General features: G+C 45.6%; 1 protein-coding gene across 4 annotated transcripts in view; it reads right to left on the reverse strand.

The window, feature by feature from the left end:
• The window catches only part of HPSE2 (heparanase 2 (inactive)), a 261,831-nt gene that overhangs the window by 158,520 nt on the left and 82,219 nt on the right, over window positions 1-21,092 (reverse strand). For 2 of the 4 annotated variants that reach the window (XM_045024570.1, XM_045024573.1), the window contains exon 4: window positions 2,944-3,064. The exons of the other annotated variants lie outside the window; for them this stretch is intronic. In XM_045024570.1, coding sequence (XP_044880505.1) covers window positions 2,944-3,064 — 121 coding nt within the window. The remainder of the gene's footprint in view (window positions 1-2,943; window positions 3,065-21,092) is intronic. 4 annotated transcript variants of the gene reach the window in all.

The raw sequence follows: 21,092 nt of genomic DNA on the forward strand, positions 1-21,092 counted from the left end.
ACGTGAAATATATGGCAGAATGTGGGTAAAACAGAGCAGGGGATGGACAATTCTCCCCCAAGGAGTTCAGTCACAAATTTAATTAATGCATTATTTTTCGAACAAGCGTCATCAGCATGGAAGCATGTCCTCTGGAATGGTGGCCGAAGCATGAAGGGGCATATGAATGTTTAGCATATCTGGCACGTAAATACTTTGCAATGCTGGCTACAAAAGTGCCATGCAAATGCCTGTTCTCACTTTCTGGTGACCTTGTAAATAAGAAGCAGGCAGCATTATCTCCTGTAAATGTAAACAAACTTGTTTGTCCTAGCGATTGGCTGAACAAGAAGTAGGACTGAGTGGACTTGTAGGTGCTGAAGTTTGACATTGTATTGTTTTTGAGTGAGTTATATAACAAAAATAATATACATTTGTAAGATGCACTTTCAGGACAAAGAGGTTGCACTACAGTACTTGTATGAGGTGAATTGAAAAATACTATTTCTTCTGTTTATCATTTTTACAGTGCAAATATTTGTGATCAAAATATACACTTTGATTTCAATTACAACACAAAATACAAGATATTATGAAAATGTAGAAAAACATTCAAAATATTTAATAAATTTCAATTGGTAGTTTCTTGTTTAACAGTGTGATTAATCGTGATTAATTTTTTTTAGTTAATCGTGTGAGTTAACTGCGATTAATTGACAGCCCTAATTGTCAGTCATAATTTTTATGTGTTTGCCTTTGATTGGCGGTAGGAATCAGAGACCGCTCTAAGCTCCAGAAGATTGATATGTAGCATCATCTCCTATAAAGTCCACATGCCTTGGATTGTATGAGTGTCTAGATGCGCTCTCCAGCAGAGAGGCATCCGTCATTATAATGACCATCAGGGAAGGATATGTGAACGGAAATCCTGTGCACACATTGTGATGGTTCTTCCACCAATCAGGGGATTGTTTCATGAAGGTAGATAGGAAAGAAGCATATCTAGCCTGTGTCTGGTGAGTGAATAAATGGTTCTGAGCCAACCTTGGAGGCACTGCATTCAAAGTCTGGCATGTTCTGTCACAATGGTGAGGGTCATTAACTATTGGAACAATATTCATGGTGGTCTCCAGCAGTGGCAATTTTAAAATCAAGATTCGATGTTTTTCTAAAAGATCTGCTCTCTGAATTATTTGGGGTCGTTCTCTGGCCTGTGTCACACAGGAGGTCAGACTGGATGACCACAACAGTTCCTTCTGGCTCTGGAATCCGTGATTGTTGCATCTGTGGTGGTTACAGCGTGTATGAACATTTGCCCTCTTGTGGCTGGTGGTAGCTTCAGTACATCATCATTGCAACAGTGATTCTTCCTTTGCTCAGGCAGTATAGGCCTATGTTTTTGGAGCTAAATGACCAGTCCTGGCTTTGGAGGTTTGTTTGGTTTATCTAATTTCCATCTTGTTTGTATGAAGTAATTCACTGAAGAATGACAACCAATTGCTTCCCTCCCACACACACAAAGTATGAAGAAAATGGGCCAACTTATTTTGAAAATGAATCTACTTAGTAGCAGCTCGACAGCTAAGGTTGCAACCATGGTTCCATGATAAACAAGATCTGTGCACTCTGGAATTCTGCAGCTGAACAACTACTGCAGTATTCACTCTTTCCAATATAATTTTTCTCCAGAATCTGAGTTAAAGATAAATGACATTTCCATCCTCAGAGTGACTGAGATAGTGTTTTCCTGCCTCTGCAGGGAGCCTGAAACAATAGCTCGGAGAAGAGTAAATTGCCCCATTCACAACAATGGATTTTTCACTCCATAACTAAAGATGGCATATTAAATGTTAACTATTCCATTGCAAACCATTTTAGCAAAAACATCTAGCTAATGTTCTTATCCCAAGCTGCCTCCAACACCTCCCTGTACATCAAAAGCCTCAGCCTGTATGATGCAGCTATGCCTTGTCAAGTAAAAACCGAAAGTGTGGGAGACGGTAACATAGAGTGAATTTAATATCAGTAACACTGAAGATACTCTACTGACTGGATTGTTCATTATCATATTTAATTCACAGAAAACACCATTTTCAATTTAAAGGACTAAGATACAGAAAATTTGCTGCACCAGAAAATAACAGAATTCAGGAACCACGTCACAGAAAGTACCTAGAGCCCCATTGCAGCAATGAATAATTATAGACACATTTTCTCAGTATAAGCTCTGTGTGGGGAAAAACCCACATTTTCATTTTAAAACTCTAGGAAAATTCCCACCTTCTTTCAGTTTTTCCCCCTTGAAAAGTGGGGAGAGAGGGGGGAAGAAGTAACGATTGTTAAAGAGGGAAAGTAACACTTTCATTGTAAAAGTGCTACATTTCCCATGTCATAAATTCCTAAGTTTAAAGTGGATAAAAGATTATACAGTGATGCAATCACCCAGCACCAGAAATGTTTAGGGGAAACGTAACAAAGTCCAATTCAGCCTATTATATGAAATTGTTTATAAAAATCAGTAAAAGTTCAAACCGGAAAGACTGATTAGCCCAAACCAAAAGGCCTATTGCTATAACTCAAGGACTATGCTGAGATCATACCTGAAAAACAACGAGAGTGGGAAATTAAAATGAATGGACCACAATTGGTGTGCCAGAAATTAAGCCTCACGGAGGAGCAGGTAATAAGCGCATGGGCTATCCTGTCCATCACTCCTTGTCAGACAGTGGACGGGAATGGATGGCTGAGGGATTCCCTGAGGAGGGGAAAGGCTGGCTGGCTTCTGTTTCATCCCAGGGACTCTGTCCCTTTGTTCCTGAGCTTCGAGCACCATTACATCATCATGACACCCCAACTGCAACACACCAGTGGCGATGCCCAGCCACCACGACTGCGCCAGCAGAGATTTCAACCAGAGGCATGTGAGACCCGCTCTGTCTCCAGTTCCCTCCCATCCTCCACTACCTTCCTTCTGTCCTGTCTCCCTCTCTCAGTTTTTCATCCAATCCTAAGGCCAACTGTAATGCATGGCAGGGGCACAGCCGGATGAGATGGTCCATTCCGCTCTGTCCAGCTTGAGGAAGACCTGTAAAGAAGAGGGACTTAGCCAGAGCTCAGAGCAACAGCTGCCATGGCCACTGTGCCAGCCCAATGCATTGGTTTGTGACCGACACCTGGTACCACGGGAACATCAACAAACGCTGTATTTCCCCATCTTTACTAGCCTCTCTCTCTTTCCCCTTTGCGTCAAAAGCAGGGAAATAACCACCATTCACTTCTCAGAACCGAACAGAACTATCCCCTTCCCCCCACCAAGAAGGTTGCTTGACAAAATAAGAGACTAACTCATCTCCTTCCTCTGAAAATGGGCTTTGATAAAGTTTGTTCCATAGAATCACTCAATTTCAATTCCAAAACGCTTTGTGTCTTGTTCTGATTCTTTTTCTCTTGTGTATCCTGACCAATACGTTTCCAAACTTTGGCAGGAATTTTCTCGTGTATTTGCCATGGGACTAAGCAGACTGAGTTCTCTTTACTCCAAACCCCGAGCCTTGTTTCGCTGTTTAGCGATGTACAGCATCAGAGTCATGTCAAAACCTTTGACTCCCTGTGTTCACTTAGTCAGTCAAAATTAATACAATTCCCCTTCTGTCTAGTAGTACATGGCATATGCTGATGAGCATGTAATAATTTAACAAAACCACTGAGATGTGCACATGCCTTAGATCACTGACCACGTGATCTCATTACTGGAACTCTTTGTCCTACCTCTCCCCTTGTTTGCCTTTTGTTTATTACCCTCACTTCCTGTGTAACACACGAATACCGGTTGCAATCTCTTTGAAGCAAGGCCCATTCCTTTCCTTTCCTTGTTTCTGTGCAACGCCCAGCATGCTTCTGAGCATACAGAAATAATAGCCATCTGAAACTCCATTCCCAGCCCCACACTGGGAGAATGCCACAGACACCCAGATAAGCATGCAAATGGCAGGAAAGGCCAAAGCTGCAGCAATCAGTAGGATCAAATCTGGCACCTTCATCCCCCAAATTGCAGAAGGCTCTTCTCCTCACTCAGGCCTACCGCTACAGGGAAACATCGTAACACACTCAGACAAGTGTGTTCTTTCCTCCCCACACCCCACAGACAAGCTCATCTCAGGTGCCCAAAGATCACAGGAGTTCAGGTTCCATCTGTGGTGCCATGGCTGTTTACATACAGAAATCACCATTCGTAGGAATCAAAGCTACATCTTTTGGCACCAAAGGTCCAGCCTAAAGGAAAATTGTGCTGTGCTTTCTCAGTCCCAGAAAGGACGGTGAAGCTTTAATACCCAAACAGATGGAGTTGAAACTTCTGACCCCAAAGTAGGTATCTGAGACACTCCTCCCTCTGAAAGCTGCCTTGGGGAAGGTGTTTGGTAAACAGACCACAGCAATGGAGGGACATCTTTGCCCCAGTGGAGTCAGAACAGAGCTCCAGCAGGCTCAGCACTGGACAGAACACAGGAAAGTACCAGTTCAGCAGCTGCACCAGGAAGTTCACATTCAAGTATTTCTGTGAAAGTAAACCCAGATCTACATTTTTCTGGAATTTAAAGCTGCACTTTTAGAACAGTCTAAATATGATTCCAACAGTACTGTTCCTACTCACTCACCATCTATAATGCTGGAGCCCCACCTGCCACAGAGTCAGACAGGTCATTCACCATGAACTCAGACTTGCTGCACTTTATCTGGGTTGAACTCCTGAGCAAGGATGGAGGCAGGACTACAGAACTGGGGCTAGCTAGCACCAACAACAGAAAGCACTAGACTTGTGTTACTAAAGAGTCCAATAAGGTAAGAAAACTCGGAGTGGAGAGAGGGAATGTGTGCCCCCCACCCCGACGATGCAATCTGAGCAACCAGACTGCATGAGGCAAGCCACGGGAGCCTTCTACGGGAGCAGCTGTGAATGGCTCTGGGTTTGTGGACAGCATTGCCGGAAGGAGAACGTATCGCAATGCAGTGCAGTGTCACCCTGTGGAATTTACAGCCTCAGGAGGTCACTGAGAAAAATGCTGTGGCTGTTTTATTTTATTTTTTATAGTGCTGGATAATTTTATGACCATGAATAACATTTATGGCTATGCAACCAATGTCTATGAAAATGGTAATCAAATGCTGTGCTTCAGCCCAGAACCGAGCCAAGTACAGTGCAGGCTGCTCTGAGGAAAGGCGATTGCTAACAGGGAAACAAGTATCTTTAAAAAGAAGCATATTTATTTCACTAAATTTACGTACATTAGCAACAGAGTAGCAGGGGCTGGTGCTCACAGTGATGGAAACATGGGAAGGTGAAGAACAGGAACAGAGACTTCTAACCTGAGGTTCCAAATTAGCAGGGAGCTAATTTCAATGGGAGTGGACAGTACTCTGCATCTGCAGCCTCAGGGAAGGTTCTTCCTGCATAAAACATCTCTTAATTACTTTTTAGTTTCATAATTCACCTGCTTTCTTCCATTTCTCCTCTGACATCCTTGGTCTGTATGTTGTGTATTTATGACCCACTCTTGCTTACCTTATCCCTAGAATCTCTATTAACTTGAATGAATCTAAGCAGGGCAAGTAGGATTTAGCTCGTCATCGTCCTGCTGCCTCCTGCCATCGGGTCCAGTAGCACACCCACTGAGGCCTGGTCTACACTACGGGGGGCGGGGTCGAACTAAGGTACGCTATTCGTGTAGCTGAAGTCGAACTACCTTAGTTCGAATTTCCTACCTGTCCAGACACCGCGGGATCGAACTCCGCGGCTCCCCCATCGACTCCGCCACCGCCGTTCGCGGTGGTGGAGTTCCGGAGTCGACAGGAGCGCGTTCGGAGTTCGAACTATCGCGTCTAGATTAGACGCGATAGTTCGAACTCTGAGAAGTCGAACTCTCCGCGTCGACCCGGCGGGTAAGTATGGACCTACCCTGAGTGTCCTACTATCATGAAGCACCAAGAGCAGAGCCAGGGTCTTAGACTGCAGAGCAAAGCTGGAGATTAAATTCACAATGTGGAGTGACTCTGCTGACTCCAGTAAGGGGAGATTTGAGAGCAGAATTTGGCCCATCATCTTTATACTTGTTTTTTTTTGTTTGTTTTTTAATTAAAAATTATTTAAAGTTTTAGTTTGGAAAGAGCGTCAGAAAGACTCAGACAATGTGCACACAAACTGAATTCACTCTGTATGTGTTTATAGGACAGTGGAAGGGAAAGAGAAAAAACAAATGGCTCTGAAAAATCTAAACCTGTCTGAACTAGACTGTTTGTTCTTATTTCAAGAGACACGTAAACCCTCAGTACATGAGTGCACGTGGTCCTGCTGGGTTTGACAGAAGAGTTACCAGAAGGGAAATGGACACTATGCTGATGTGGTTCGAGTTAGACTATGGTCATGGGCTGTGCAGCAATGGATGGTGATGGTGGAGTGAGGGTCCGGAGAACCAAGAAGGCTGGGCCTGTTTACCAAGTGAGGTGGAGATCTGAGGCCAGGGCATGGAACAGAGAGAGCGCTGCTCAATGCTGAGAGCTGATCTCATCTTGCCCACAGTCAAGGGACAGAATTCCATTCTTGCATGGCTGGATCTCTGAGGCATTTGTGCCATCAGTCAATCATGAAATGCTCCTGTCCTTCCCTGGGGATGTAACGGGAATGTGCTGAGATGGTTCCACTCTCTCTTCAGACAGAACCATTAAAGGCACCTGTTCCTTTACCTGTTAGTTGCCAGACTGGTAATATTCTGTTCTATAGAGGTTCTTACACCATGCTCATAACCACATAGCATCTCAGCACCTTCCAGTAGGCCACTGAGAAACGTGACTAACATCGGTCACATGTTTGTTCTCTCATCCTTTCCCCAATCATACAGGTTTCATGAAAGGTCAATTGACCTCAGTCTGTATCAGAAAAAACATGCACCTCATCCATGCTGGTACATAAGGAGGAAGTATTAAGCCATGTCTGTAAAATGACTAACACACTATCACTCAACCAGGGAAAGCAGCTGACAGAGATGACTCTAGAAACCTCTGTTCCAGAAGCTTCCAGCAATCAAAGAATTAAATCAGATAAAACTAGTCCTTGGAAGAGAAATTATCAGAAAGAAAAGAAAAGTTACAGTCTCAAGCAGGCTTGACTCAAATAGGAGATGGATTGAGACATTTGGGAAGCAGGTATATGATAAAAGTGAAGAGCAAACAAATAGCGGAGCAAGATATTTAGCCATGACAGACGGAAGCTTTTCTAGCACAAAAGTTCTGACTCATATTTGAACCTAAAAGAAACTCCGTCTGGGGCTAAGGTTTTTAGGAACCAACATAAGCTGACTTTGTTTTATGTACAGGAACACCTTCCAGCTGACCACGTCTTCCGGAAGAACTTCGGGGGAAGCTCTGAGGCAGTTATGGAGGGGGCAGAAGGATTGAAATCAACCCAGACTACAGTCATTTCTTCGTAAGAGGGATGCATCAGGAACAATGCACACAAAGACGGAGAACCTTAAATAAGTCTTGGGGTTTTCCCTATCAACCCACAGCCTGGACCTGCATAAGGACACAATAAATTAAAAGGGACAAAGTATGCAAGTAGAGAACCTGGAGAGGTGGATAAATGAGTCCTGTGTGTCTGAGATTCATTCTTGTTTTATTTCAGCTGAATTTGTTTATAGAAGTTAGACTATAAGTGATGTTTGTAGCCCTGTAATTTTAATGGTGACATTTGGTTAAAGAGTTTTACTATTAAAGTTATATTATTTGGGGAAAGTCATTCAGGTTTTGGGGAATTCTAGGTTTGGGGGGTTGTATTGAGTGCTAAGGAAAACTGAGCTTTTAAAAATACATATGTAACATTAAAAACATTTGGAAGGAACCAATATTTGAAATAGTAGAAATAAAAGGGGAGGGAAGAGGAAACAATCTCAGCAGTAGCTGATTCTTCAAGTTAATCTCCACTATTGCGTCAATCTGCATAAAATAATGCTAAAGATAAACACCTGGCCAAAGAGGAAAGTACTTTGTGACAGGCTGCCACAGCAAAAAACAAAATATGATGGTTATCCCTGGCAGAGACCATGGCACGTCTTGTGGTGGGCACCTGAAAGGCAAAACCCTATGGATCCCTGACTGATGTTACCAGCTGACCATCTGCAAGGGCCAGGAGTATTTATTGTAAGAAAAAGCAGCAAAGACATGCATCCGACGAAGTGGGGATTCACGCACGGAAGCTCATGCTCCAAATCGTCTGTTAGTCTATAAGGTGCCACAGGACTCTTCGCTGCTTTTACAGATCCAGACTAACACGGCGACCCCTCTGATATTGTAAGAAAGCTACTTTGATGAATTTGACCACTACACATTTAACCAAAAGTACTTCTTAAAGGAAGAGTTTAATAAACAACACTGAGCATCTCCAGTTATTAATACACTGTGCTGTATTTTCTGTGTCTTGAACTACATCATATAGGACTTACAATACCTATCTGGGCAGTGTTCATCTGGCTGTATCACCAAGGTATTGGCACACCTCACAACCTTTAATGCACTTATCCTCACACACCCACGTGAGGTGGGGAACTTTATTGTTCCCATTTCACAGGTAAGGATTGATACTCAGAGATTGCATCAGCTGCCAAAGGGGATATCCAGGGCAGAGCTGGGAACTGAACTCCTGAATCCCAGGGCAGGGCATTATCTGCAAGACCCTCTTTTCTCCCTGTAGGGCAGTACCAGTGAAATGGCAATTCTCACTGAGACACAACCCAGTTGTTATTTTTTTTATTTTTTATTTTTTAATTATTTGTACAGTCACGTTTCCATAGCACCCAGTCTGGGTGTTGTGGAGACAATGGAACATGGAGGCAGGTACAATGAAGCCCCCTTAATACCATCATCCATTTGCCACAATGTATTTTCTGGTAAGCAATCCGATTTTCCTCAAGCTGGAAATGAAATTGCTAAAGCAGAAGCATATTTTACTCACTTCTTTAAACCTAGAAGAGTGAAATCATTAGCACGGTCTGGCCATATCCACCAGGACCTTAGCTGCAAGAGTCAGATCCTGCCTCTTGCTGATGGCTCTTGCTAGACAAGTGAAGGCAGCAAGTATTCCACAGTGTATATGCTCATGTAGTTAACTGACAAACTGAAAACTCACTTGGCCCACCTGCGCTAACTGATTAATATCTATTTGGGACAGAAAACCAGGGATTTCTATTGGTATTACATGGGTACATTTGCACCAACATAATGGGAAATGGTTTCACTCCTAGGAAGATACGGTCTATACCTGCCTCATAGAGAGACTTATGAAGTCTACTCTATTTAGTTTATCCAAGAGAAAGTTAGGCAGTGACTTGACCATGGTCTACAAGTACCTGCATGGGGAAGAGATTTCTGACAGTATATAGTACTTTGATTTAGCAAACAAAGGTGGAACAAGATCCAAGGACCAGAAGCTAAAGCTAGACAAATTCAGACTAGACTAAAGATGCACCTTTTTAAAGGTGAGTCATGAAGCATTGGAATGAATGACACAGGGACATGGTGGATTTTCCAGCACTTCAAATTTTCAAATCAAGATGGGAAATCCTTCTAAAAGCTCTGCTCTAGCTCAACCAGAAGTCACGGGCTTGACACAGAAATTGCTGGGTGAGGATCTACGGGCCTGTGCTGTGCAGGAGGTCAGACTAGACAATGATCATAATGGTCCCTTCTAGCCTTATAATCTATGAAAAAATGTGTCGGGAGAGATTTCCTACTAAACGAGTTGATGTTAAGGGAGTTAAATTGCATTTCTAAAAATTACTGTGAAAAGTTTTGCTTTAATATAGATATTTATATTCAGTAAATGTTTATTTAGCAATCTAAGGTATTATAAATAATCAATGAGTTTTCCTTAAATATTTATTACGTTTCAAAATAGGCTCATTGAAGTACTGAAAATATACAAAGTATATTTGGAATTTGGAAATTTGAAAACCTATGGCTTATTGACCCGATTCTAAGAAGGCATTCTGAGGATTTGGTCTGATAGCTGCAGTATATTAATCTGTCTCCTCAACCTCAGATCTGGGGAAGGGGAAATTAGAGCTCTTTCAGAGCCCAGAAGGTTTTAACCTATTGGTACCCACTGATTAATTTTTAACTAATTTCTCCTAGGTTCAGGACTCTCTGGCCGCACACACATACACGCCTCCTTTGTCTCTGGTGGTGCACACATGTCCTTTGCAAATAAAAGCAAATGGCTACAAGAAAGGAATGCTGCACCTTAAACCTGAACTTGAATGAGTGGAAAAGAGTCAAATGTAAAATTAACTAGAGTTCCTGATCAAAGTTATTCTGCCCTAGATTGCACCGCGTTTCATGCACATATCACAAACTCTGCCAATTAACCCACAGACGGAATTAGCAGTTCCAATTTGTACCTCAACAGCGAATCAGCTCTTACTTCCCTGAAGTCAGATACAGACACAAGGCAGCCCATATCATGATACTGCTCAGCGACTGTCCTCAGCTCCATGTACAGACATTTGGAGGAGGTGGACATATAAAGGAGGCTTGTGGAGCCTGTGTGCTGGAGCCAGGCTGGGCTGGCCCCTCAAGACTAAAGGCTGTTCTAATGTGAACTGGCTGCCAGCAGCCCCAAATGGCCATTACAGCTGGGGATCGCTACCAGGGGCGGCTCTAGCCATTTCGCCGCCCCAAGCACAGCGGCACACCGTGAGGGGCGCTCTGCCGGTCCCGCGGCTCCGGTAGACCTCCTGCAGACGTGCCTGCGGAGGGTCCGCTGATCCCGCGGCTCTGCCTGCGAGAGGACCACTGGAGCCGCCTGCCGCCCTCCCGGTGACCGGCAGAGCGCCCCCCACGGCATGCCGCCCCAAGCACTGGAGCCTGGAGCCGCCCCTGATCGCTACAGCACATGGAAGCCCTCGCCGTGCCCCCTTTTCCCAGCTATGCCTTTGCATCAGCCACAGGGATAGGTGTGTCATAATACAGGAACTGCTATGGTGGGTCTGCAGCTTCCAAGGATTCTCTTACATAGGGTAACCGAGCACCATGCCACCAGCACAGAGTAGGGTCTGGCCCTAACCCTCTCTATAACCAGTTCTTCAATCTGCCTCTGCCCCAGACCTGGATGCTTTTACACAATCTGTATAGTGATGTGGACTGACCACTGAACAACTCTCAGTTCATGTGTCACGCCCTCTAGGTCATTTGTGCGAACGCCAGAGCAGTGAGACAAAGAACTAAACCCCAATCCCTTTCAGGTTAACACTTGGTATATCACAACTACAACACTCAGACTGAGGGCTGCCAACACTGTATTTCAAAAATAAGGGGCTGTTTTCTTAGCACCCCTCAGCCCCTTATCATCATCATCAAGAATAGTAAGCAGGACTCACCTCCATTGGCCAGGGGTATTTCTTGCTGCTTTTTGCAGCACTCGGCAACTCCCAATCTTGTTGTACAGAGATGAAAAAATACGGGACCATTGGCAACCCCACAGTCATACTGTGGCTCAACAGAGAGGCCTACAACTGCTCAGCTATCGATTTCCCCTCTTCCTCTTTCATTTACCTCTAGAAATAAATCTGCACGCACCTGGCTATGAGAATCACCACTGGGAAATTGTTCTTATGAAGCCCTCGTAGATTGAATCAGAGGGGCAGTAATGAAGTGAGATGGCTACAGACACAGACTGAACATGCTGCTGGAAGGAAGATGGGGCATCCCAGACACAGCATGCAAAGCTGCACAGCAACTCTTGGGGACAAGTCACTACAAACCAGGAGGCATGCGTAAAGCCTGGGCATCCGGCGCACATGGAGAGCACCAGACCACCCAATTCTGAAGGGCCGACAGTCCTGCATCCTCAGAGAGTCCAGCCAAACTGGAGTGTTGTCCCTGTTCCATTAGCAGTGGCCACCTACCCACCTCCACACTATTCTTGAACCCTGTTACTGTCCTTGTGCTGGTCCTGTCTGGATTGTCTCTCTCCCAGCCAGCTGTGTTCTCAGTGAACTGGGACCATGGTCATGTTCTGGACTATGGGAAACAGTCGGGGATGCTCCAGAAGCCACTGTGTGGTAATGGAGGGACAGTTAGGCTGAATTGCCCTTGTGCGGAGGACCAGCCGCTGGCCTGTACACACACTTACGGGTGTAGCTTTGGCCGGCCCGCTGCACGGGGGTGACATTCACCGGCAGTGAGGAAGCAGTTGGCAAAGAGGAGCAGGGAATGGATACAGGAGCAGCGTCAGTTGGACCCCATGGCTTGTGCATGTCTGCAGAGCGGGAAGACAGTAGAACAAGGAGAAGCAGGCTACGTGCTGGGAGAGAGGAAGAGCACGTGGCTGCCTAGGAATCGGAGAGAAGCTGGAAAGCTGTGGGATAAGGAAAAGACACAAGCACCTTTCTCACACCTGTAGATCCCCAGCTCTCTGCCCCCCCCCACCCAGTCTAGTGACAGGTGGGCCAGTCCTGGGGTAAAAATAACCTGCTTGAAAGGTGCCAAGCACCCTCAGATCCCACCAACTCCAACTCAGCACCTCACAGGATTGGGCTTTTTATGACGTATGAATTGTCTGAAGATCAGGAGTACAAGACACACTCTTGGAAACACTAGTTCTGCATAAACAACATCATTCTGCCATCTTCCCTCACAGCCAGAACTATCCTCAATACCCAGGAATGAAGACACGCATTTCAGACCGAAGGCCTAGGAACATTGAATCTCCAGAGCTTTCCATCCTCTGCTCATGTTTACATGTGTTTGTCTGAAGTTAAAGAGAGAGCGAGAGAGAGAGAGAGAATACGAGCCTTTTAATTTCCCAATAAAATCTATGCCACAGTATGAGTCATTGTTTGCTTTTTTACACTGGTTGGGAAAGGCCTTCTGGTTCTAATAACTAATACTGCTGAGTTCAATAAAAAGCACTTAATTTAATTTAATGCAAACCTTGATTAATGCCAGCTTCCCCTGGAATTTTATCTTTGTTTTAATTTGAGTCATCATGTTAAGGGGGGGGAAGAGACAGAAAGGGATAGAAGTCAATTAGTTCCTGTGCTTGTTTCTGGGCAAAAGACTGGAAAATGGAAGATTGACAGGTAAGCTCCCAAGAGTCAATTTTTTCTTGTCTCTTGGACCAACTTTGCTCTAAGAATGTAATGTTTTCTTTAGTCTTAAAAAAAGAAACTTAACAGTTCACAGTTCAGTTTTGAAAATAAAATATTCCGGGGCCAATTAGGATCAGATTTCTTTGCTGGAAGTATATTGCTTTTAATGTGTTAATATTCCAGAGATATGCTACTGTTTAATTGGACACAGAGAGCCCTTAAAGCTAGAATGTTTGAACATTAAAACAGGCAGTCTCATTCATGGACTCTGGAACAGACACAGAAGGAAACAATCTGGGGTAAATAAGAGGTTTTTATCCTTGCCCTACATTAGTATGTACGCAGGTGAGTTTGTGTATATACACTTTACATACAAATAAACTATGTTAAAGACCCCTTAGGTTGAAAAGTCTATCACTCCAAAGTTAGGAAAAGTCAGAATAAAGGTTGACCATGCAAGCTAAATCCAACCTCCTCCTACAGAGGCACTGTGATAGTCTTGCGCAGCATCACGCAGGAAGTCTGTGACAGAACCATGATTAGAACCCAGCTCTGCTAGGTACCAGTCCAGAGCCTTAAACACACCAAAACATTCTTGCAACCCTGTCTTATTCCATGCAAGGAATTAAGCAGGGTCCTGCAGTGCAAACGGCATGTGATCATGTAATTAAAGAGTATTGCACTGCTTGCGCACAAGGGACTGAATTACGGTTGCACAGGAGTCCCGGTATTTTCTAACTTTTGATTGATTGACTTTGCAACCTTAATGTTCTTTTAACACAGGTTTTTGCATGCAGTTTCTAAGGTGTTTTTTTTCCTTCTCTTCTCTTTTTCTTTTTTTTTTAAACACAGAAAACTGCAGAAATAGATATGCTCTCTGGTGCAACCATATGACCACTCATGCAGGTCATTAGCAGAGTATGAACTCAGGACCTTTAGAACCACAGCACAGAGCTTTATCACATGAGCTAATAGAGAAACTGGTAGCAATTAGAGGCTGCTCAACTTTATGTGTAACAGTCATTACACGGGCACAGGACACCATAGGCACCGACTCTGTGGGTGCTCCAGGGCTGGAGCCCCCACTGAAAAAACAAACAACACAGTGGATGCTCAGCACCCAGCCACAGCTGTTGGGGGGTGCCACTGATCAGCTAATCAGAGGCGCTGCCAAACAGCTGTTCAGCGACGCTGCCAAACACTTGATCAGCGGCTGCTGCCAAACAGTAGTTTGGCAGCTCAGGGAGGGGCTTGCAGGAGGGCGGAGAGAAGCGAGCGTGAGGGGGCCTTGGGGAGGGGGTGGAGCAGGATAGGAATAGGTGGAGCAAGGTCCTTGGGGGGAGGGGTGGAGGGGTGGCAAGGCCTCGGGGTGGAGTGGGGATGGAGCACTCTCAGAGAAAACTAGAAGTCGGCACCTGTGCATGACACACATTTTGCCTGTGACTTACACAGCTATTTGGTATGATGGGGAATGTTGGGACTTGGGAATCCTGAGTTCTAGTCTGTGCTGGGAAGTGAAGACACCACAACCAGTGACATAGACGTGGCACATTTACTCTCACTGGAAGAGTGTCTAAGTGTCTGAGACGTGCGTCTGCCATATTAGAAACCTCTAAAATGGGGGGAAATAATTCTTTCCTGCCCCCGCCCCCCCCGGCTCCTAGCTGAGCACACCATCCCCTAAGCCACAGACATAGGAGACTGCGGCAGCACTGGCACCCCATGTTCTGAACTGGAGTTCTGGTCCTACCCTGTGGGAAAGGTAGCAGGGCCCGGGAGCATGCTGAGTGTGGCTGGCACAGAGGAGGCTGTATGGAACCGGAACATACCCAAAGCAGGTGGAACATTCCGAGATTTTAGCAGCAAGCTCTACTGCACATGTACAACTGGCGATTTTCTAAGACCTAGAATGCGTGCGCGCTCACATGTTGGAAGAAGATTTAGCAAGGCCAAGTGTAAGTACCCAAATTAGACCTTGGCTAGAATACAGATATTACCACCTGACCACTTACAAAAAGTTCTAGGAGATCTTTAGTGACCACAAGTAATCAGGGCCTCAAACTTTACAACTCATCTGAAAGACAGCCCCATAGTACCACAGAGCCCCTTGACACTACACTGGGGTCAGTACCAAGTTGGATGAAAAAGAACCATGAGCAGCACTTGGGTTATCCCCAAGAGGCCCCTCCCTCATCCGAGTACTGATTCACCTTTGATTAGCTTGTGAGATCTGATCAGGTGGCACAATTTTATTCCAACACATACACCTACTTTGGACTGAAAAAAAGGAGCTACCTGAACCATACATGCTCATGACTCTAAGCCATATCTGTGATTTCCTCTATCCCTTCCCTCCTCTCATTGATCCCTTGCCCTACTGACCCAATAAAAACAAACCTTAGCAAACAAAGCAGAAATGGATGATTTATGTCAATGAGGAAAGGGGTCAACAAAGTGGAGAAGAGAATTCAGTGGAGATCAATGGGTAAATTTTCAGCCACAAAAGTCATAAAGGAGAAGTGAAATGCAGCCCCAGAAGGAAGGGGTCTAAAAGGAGATGTTTCTGTGAAGTCATCAGTTGGACTGCTGAAAGCTCAGAGGCCTTGGTGCCACAGAAGTTAGGAAGAGGGAGCACTTTATTTTTAGGTCTGTAGGTGGGGATGGTGTAGCAGTAGGATATTATGTTTATATTTTATATAATTTAGAATGAAGGATAAAGAATAATAATGTAGCATGTAGTGGTCAGGTGGTAATATCTGTATTCTAGCATGTATTAAATGTTTTGGTGTATAATTTGATCATATCCTGCCAGCCACCCTTTTTGAATAGCAGAAAGGAATGGCCTAATGGGCCAATGGGTAGAGATGTATCAGCCGGAATCTGTGTCTGGGCTGATTTCAAGGCAATAACAGGCCTTTTTAGGGTCACTAATTTGTTGTAGGTTTAGCATTTTAAAATAAATAAAAGAATGCCACGATTGTTTTCTTCTGCATTGCAACTTGATGCTCCTGTTCAAAACGTTCTGTGGAAATGAATTGTGGTTTGTGTGTGAATAAGGAATGGGTGTTAAGAGATAAGTGTGAAGGCCATCGCTGAACCAGATGTTCTAGGGAGAAACCGGAGCCAGACGCAAGGGCGCCAGGAGGCTGCAACACGGTCCTGTTGGAATGTCAGAGGAGGGCAGATTGACAACCCTAAAGAGGAGACAGGCACCTATCAGTGGGGACAAGAGAGCCGTGATCAAACCCAGCCCGGGGTAACTCCCTGAGAGACTTGAGGAAAGAACAAGATAAAGGCTGAGAAGGACAATGGAAGAAAACAAGCCCTCGTCAAACAGCAATTGATTACAGCACCACAGTGCAGAACTCACTGGTCCCGGTGCAGGAAAATCACTATATGAACAGGGGGCCTTGCCATGGAACGTTGGGTTCGTCCTGCCCAGAGTTCCCCGGAGCATCGTGTCGCGATCGACAGAACCCGGCTCCTCCCTACCCGTGATCAACCTCGCTGGAGTCTGGACTGGTAACTATAACATCGACTGGTGGGAGAGTGAGTGAGTGAGTGAGTGAGTGAGTGTGTGTGTGTGTGTGTGTGTGTGTGTGAGAGAGAGAGAGAGAGAGAGAGAGAATGCATATGCTAATTGTTGTATCTCAATAAACGTGGTCTGTTGCCTTTTCCCCTCAAAAAGATCCCGTGTGCTTCTTATAAGCATAACAAGGGGAGGATGATAAGACTATATTGGCCTGATTGCCTAAAATCTAAAGCTGTAGCCATCTAGAACCTGCAGCATGCGACGTTAACCCAAACCCTCCCGCTCACACCACCAATGACAGGGAAGGGCTTTTAAACGCTGCCTGTGAACCTCCCAGGAAATCCATTCCCCGTGGCTGTTCGGCAACCTGACAAAGATTCCCTAATAAAGATTAAACAAATAAACGTAATAAATAGCTTTATTCGGAATAGAGGCCAATTTGCCATTAATGGCGGCATTTAGGTCCTTAAAGGGAATTGAGTTACACAGCAGTAAAACCACAGAACACAGGTCATAGCTTTAAAATAATCACAGGTGCCAAAATTAAGGGCCAAATTACCAATCTTTTTTAAATGATGGTCTGGGAATGCTCAACGTGACAAGGGAATTGTAGGACAAATAATTCTGCTAAAATGCTAAGAAAAAGCTGTTAGAATTTATTAAAGGAAATTTGTTTCATTGTATGACTTCCAGCCTTAATACAGCTCAAAAATCAATTCTTCCAACAAGGCTTTAGACACAGGGATTAAGCAGCAGAGATCCTGTAGAGCAGAGATAGCAGCTCATTTTTAATCAGAGCAGTTGCTTCCTGACTTGGTCAGTGCCTGTGCTACTCAGGATGCACAAGGACTTCAAACCAACTCCCTGCTTTCACAAACACATGCAGGCCATTGCAATGGCAGCCCAGTGAGATGACAACAGAATAAGACTTCCTGTCCGTTGACCTCTGTGACATGTCGTGGCAGACACTACTTCTGTGTCATAAGAATATACGAACAGCCATACTGGGTCAGACCAAAGGTCCATCTAGCTCAGTATCCTGTCTTCTGACAGTGGCCAATGCCAGGTGCCCCAGAGGGAATGAACAGAACAGGGAATCAGCAAGTGATCCGTCCCCTGTTGCCCATTCCCAGCTTCTGGCAAACAGGCTAGGGACACCATCCCTGCCCCTCCGGGCTAATAGCCATCGATGAACCTATCCTCCATGAATGTATCTAGTCTCACCATCTTCTCAATATTTCACCAAAAAGGGTCACGTGGGGTCTCTACCAAAAGCTAAGACTAGCCGGTTATTGTGGGATGTTTGTAAGGGAAACATGTTTAGAAATATGTGATTTAGAATATTGATTTCCAAAACAGTGTGGAGGTGAAACTTGTCACTTGAGGCAGGGTGGGTGTCCATAACCTGCAGGTCTTGAAGCTGGATCCACAGGGTTCCTGGGCATCACCACATGCCAACCCACCACCTAACTGGCATCAGCTAGAACTGGGACTCCTTGAAGCCCAGCTCAGACAGTGACACCTCTGGGCCCCAATTAGTGGAACACCAGATCTCCTGACTGGCCTGCTCCTCCTTCTTAAGCCAGAAGGAGTAACAGGAAGTCATTCGTACAGCTGGGCTCCACCCTGCTTTGGATTGCTCTCCCAATACTACCTGCTCCTGACCTCCTGGTTTCCTGACTCAGCCTGATTCCTGGTATCTGAATCTCAGGTCTTGACTTCGTAGTTCTGAACCCCAGCTGCTGTGACCTGGAGCCCGCCCTGTGCTAATCCCTAGGCCTGGCTGCCTACATCCTGGCCCTCACAGTTTGTATAGGTAAGAGGTAAGGAACCAGCAACCCAACTGCTGTCTCCAGAGGCAATGGACTCACCCAGGTGGGCTGCCCACCTCCAGGAAGATAACCAAGCACTATAGATTCAAGTTGTGCAGCTCACCTGAGAGAATCGGCTGCTGTGGGATCAAGTAAGCCAGTTTCACACAGAGACCACCATGCTTCGGACATGGCTCATACTGTCCTGTCATAATACTCCAACCAGAACGATTCAATGGGAGTTGTCAGTGATTAGAGCTTTATGAACCTATTCCTACTTCAGTTCCTGTTGTGTCCCCAGACCTACACCTCTAACCCAGCCAAGGCGGGCTTGGTAAATCAATCAGATGTTGGACTGGGCCTCCCCTTGCTGGAGGATAACAGCCCAGTGCTGTCAAATTCCAGTGCCTTCCTCCAACCTATATCAGCGCTGTTCAGTGACCTGTGTCATGCCCATTTGGCCAAGGCTGCTTTAAGGAAACTCCGGCAGGTCATGGAGCAGGTCCTCAAGGAATCAATTCTGAAGCCCTGAGAGGAAAGGACAGTGATCAGGAACAGTCAGCATGGATTCACCAAGGGCAACTCATGCCTGATCAACCTAATTGCCCTCTATGATGTGATAACTGGGTCTGTGGATGAGGGGAAAGCAGTGGATGTGATATTCCTTGACTTTAGCAAAGCTTTTGATACGGTCTCCCACAGTATTCTTGCCAGAAAGTTAAAAAAGTATGGGCTGGATGAATGGACTATAAGGTGGATAGAAAGCTGGCTAGATCGTCGGGATCAACAGGTAGTGATCAATGGCTCCATGTCTAGTTGGCAGCCGCTATGAAGCGGAGTGCCCCAGGGGTTGGTCCTGAGGCCGGTTTTGTTCAACATCTTCATTAATGATCTGGATGATGGGATGGATTGCACCCTCAGCAAGGTCGCAGATGACAGTAAACTGGGGGGAGAGGTAGATACACTGGAGGGTAGGGATAGGGTACAGAGTGACCTAGACAAATTGGAGGATTGGGCCAAAAAAAATCTGATGAGGTTCAACAAGGACAAGTGCAGAGTCCTGCACTTAGGACGGAAGAATTCCATGCATATTGGGCTGCATTAGTAGGAGCATTGCCAGCAGATTGAGGGAAGTGATTATTCCCCTCTATTCGGCACAGGTGAGGCCACATCTGGAGTATTGCGTCCAGTTTTGGGCCCCCCACTACAGAAAGGATGTGGACAAATTAGAGAGAGTCCAGCGGAGGGTTAAAAAATGATCAGGGGCCTGGGGCACATAACATATGAGGAGAGGCTGAGGGAACTGGGCTTATTTAGTCTGCAGAAGAGAAGAGTGAGGGGGGATTTGATCGCAGCCTTCATCTACCTGAAGGGGGGTTCCAAAGAGGATGGAGCTCAGCTGTTCTCAGTGGTGGCAGATGAGAGAACAAGGAGCAATGGTCTCAAGTTGCAGTGGGGAAGGTCTAGGTTGGATATTAGGAAACACTATTTCACTAGGAGGTTGGTGAAGCACTGGAATGGGTTACCTAGGGAGGTGGTGGAATCTCCTTCCTTAGAGGTTTTTAAGGCCCGGCTTGACAAAGCCCTGGCTAGGATGATTTAGTTGGGGGTTGGTCCTGCTTTGAGCAGGGGGCTGGACTAGATACCTCCTGAGGTCCCTTCCAACCCTGATCTTCTATGATTCTATGATAGGGGCAGGGTCCCATTGTTTCCATCGTGGCACACTTCCATCATCGCACTATGGACACAGAGTGAAATGAGGTTGCCCAACAATACCGATTCCAGTGGGATCTGCAGCGGGGAGATCACAGATGAACTGGCCCATGTGGAGATGAGCACAGGTCTAGACCAGTGGTTCTCAACCAGGGGCATGTGTACCCCTGGGGTTAAACAGGGGTCCTCCAGCAGTGTGGTGCGGTGGCTGCCCCACACAGGGGGAAGAAGGGGTTAAAAGCAGCACCAGGGAGGCTGCTCAGAACCCACTAATCAGGAAAGGGCTTATTGAGCCCACCAATAGGAGGAAGGCTTGCTGGAGCAGCCAATCAGGGCTGGCAAGGGCCATATATAAAGGTGAGAGGCTGGACCTTGGACTGCAGTTGGCCACTGAGGCAAGTGGTGGGACGAAGGACTGTGAGCCCCCTCCCAGAAGGGGGGAGAAAGCAGAGTGGGGCACAGCTGGAGGGCCGTGCCCAGAAGAGCAGGCTGCGGTCTGGGGAGCAACGTGGGTCTGAAGAGCTGAGAGAGCAGCGACGGCAGGCGTGACACCACTAGCTGAAGGCGGACTGGAAGGGCCGAGAGCTAATTCCCAGGATGGCCAGCAGGAGGCGCCGCAGTGGTAAGTCACACCCCATTACAAGGGGGTACTCAGCTCATCTAGAGATTTGCCTAGTTTTACAACCGGCTACGTAAAAAGCACTAGCGGAGTCAGTACAAACTAACATTTCATATAGACAATGACTTGTTTATACTGCTCCGTATATTATAAGCTGAAATGTAAGTACAATTGATTTATTTTATAATTATATGGTGAAAATGAGAAAGTCAGTAATTTTTCAGTAATAGTGAGCATGACACTGTTGTATTTTTGTGTCTGATTATGAAAGCAAATAATTGTTAAGTGAGGTGTAACATGGG

The sequence above is a fragment of the Mauremys mutica genome, chromosome 7, assembly GCF_020497125.1.
Source record: "Mauremys mutica isolate MM-2020 ecotype Southern chromosome 7, ASM2049712v1, whole genome shotgun sequence".
NCBI lineage: Eukaryota > Metazoa > Chordata > Testudines > Geoemydidae > Mauremys > Mauremys mutica.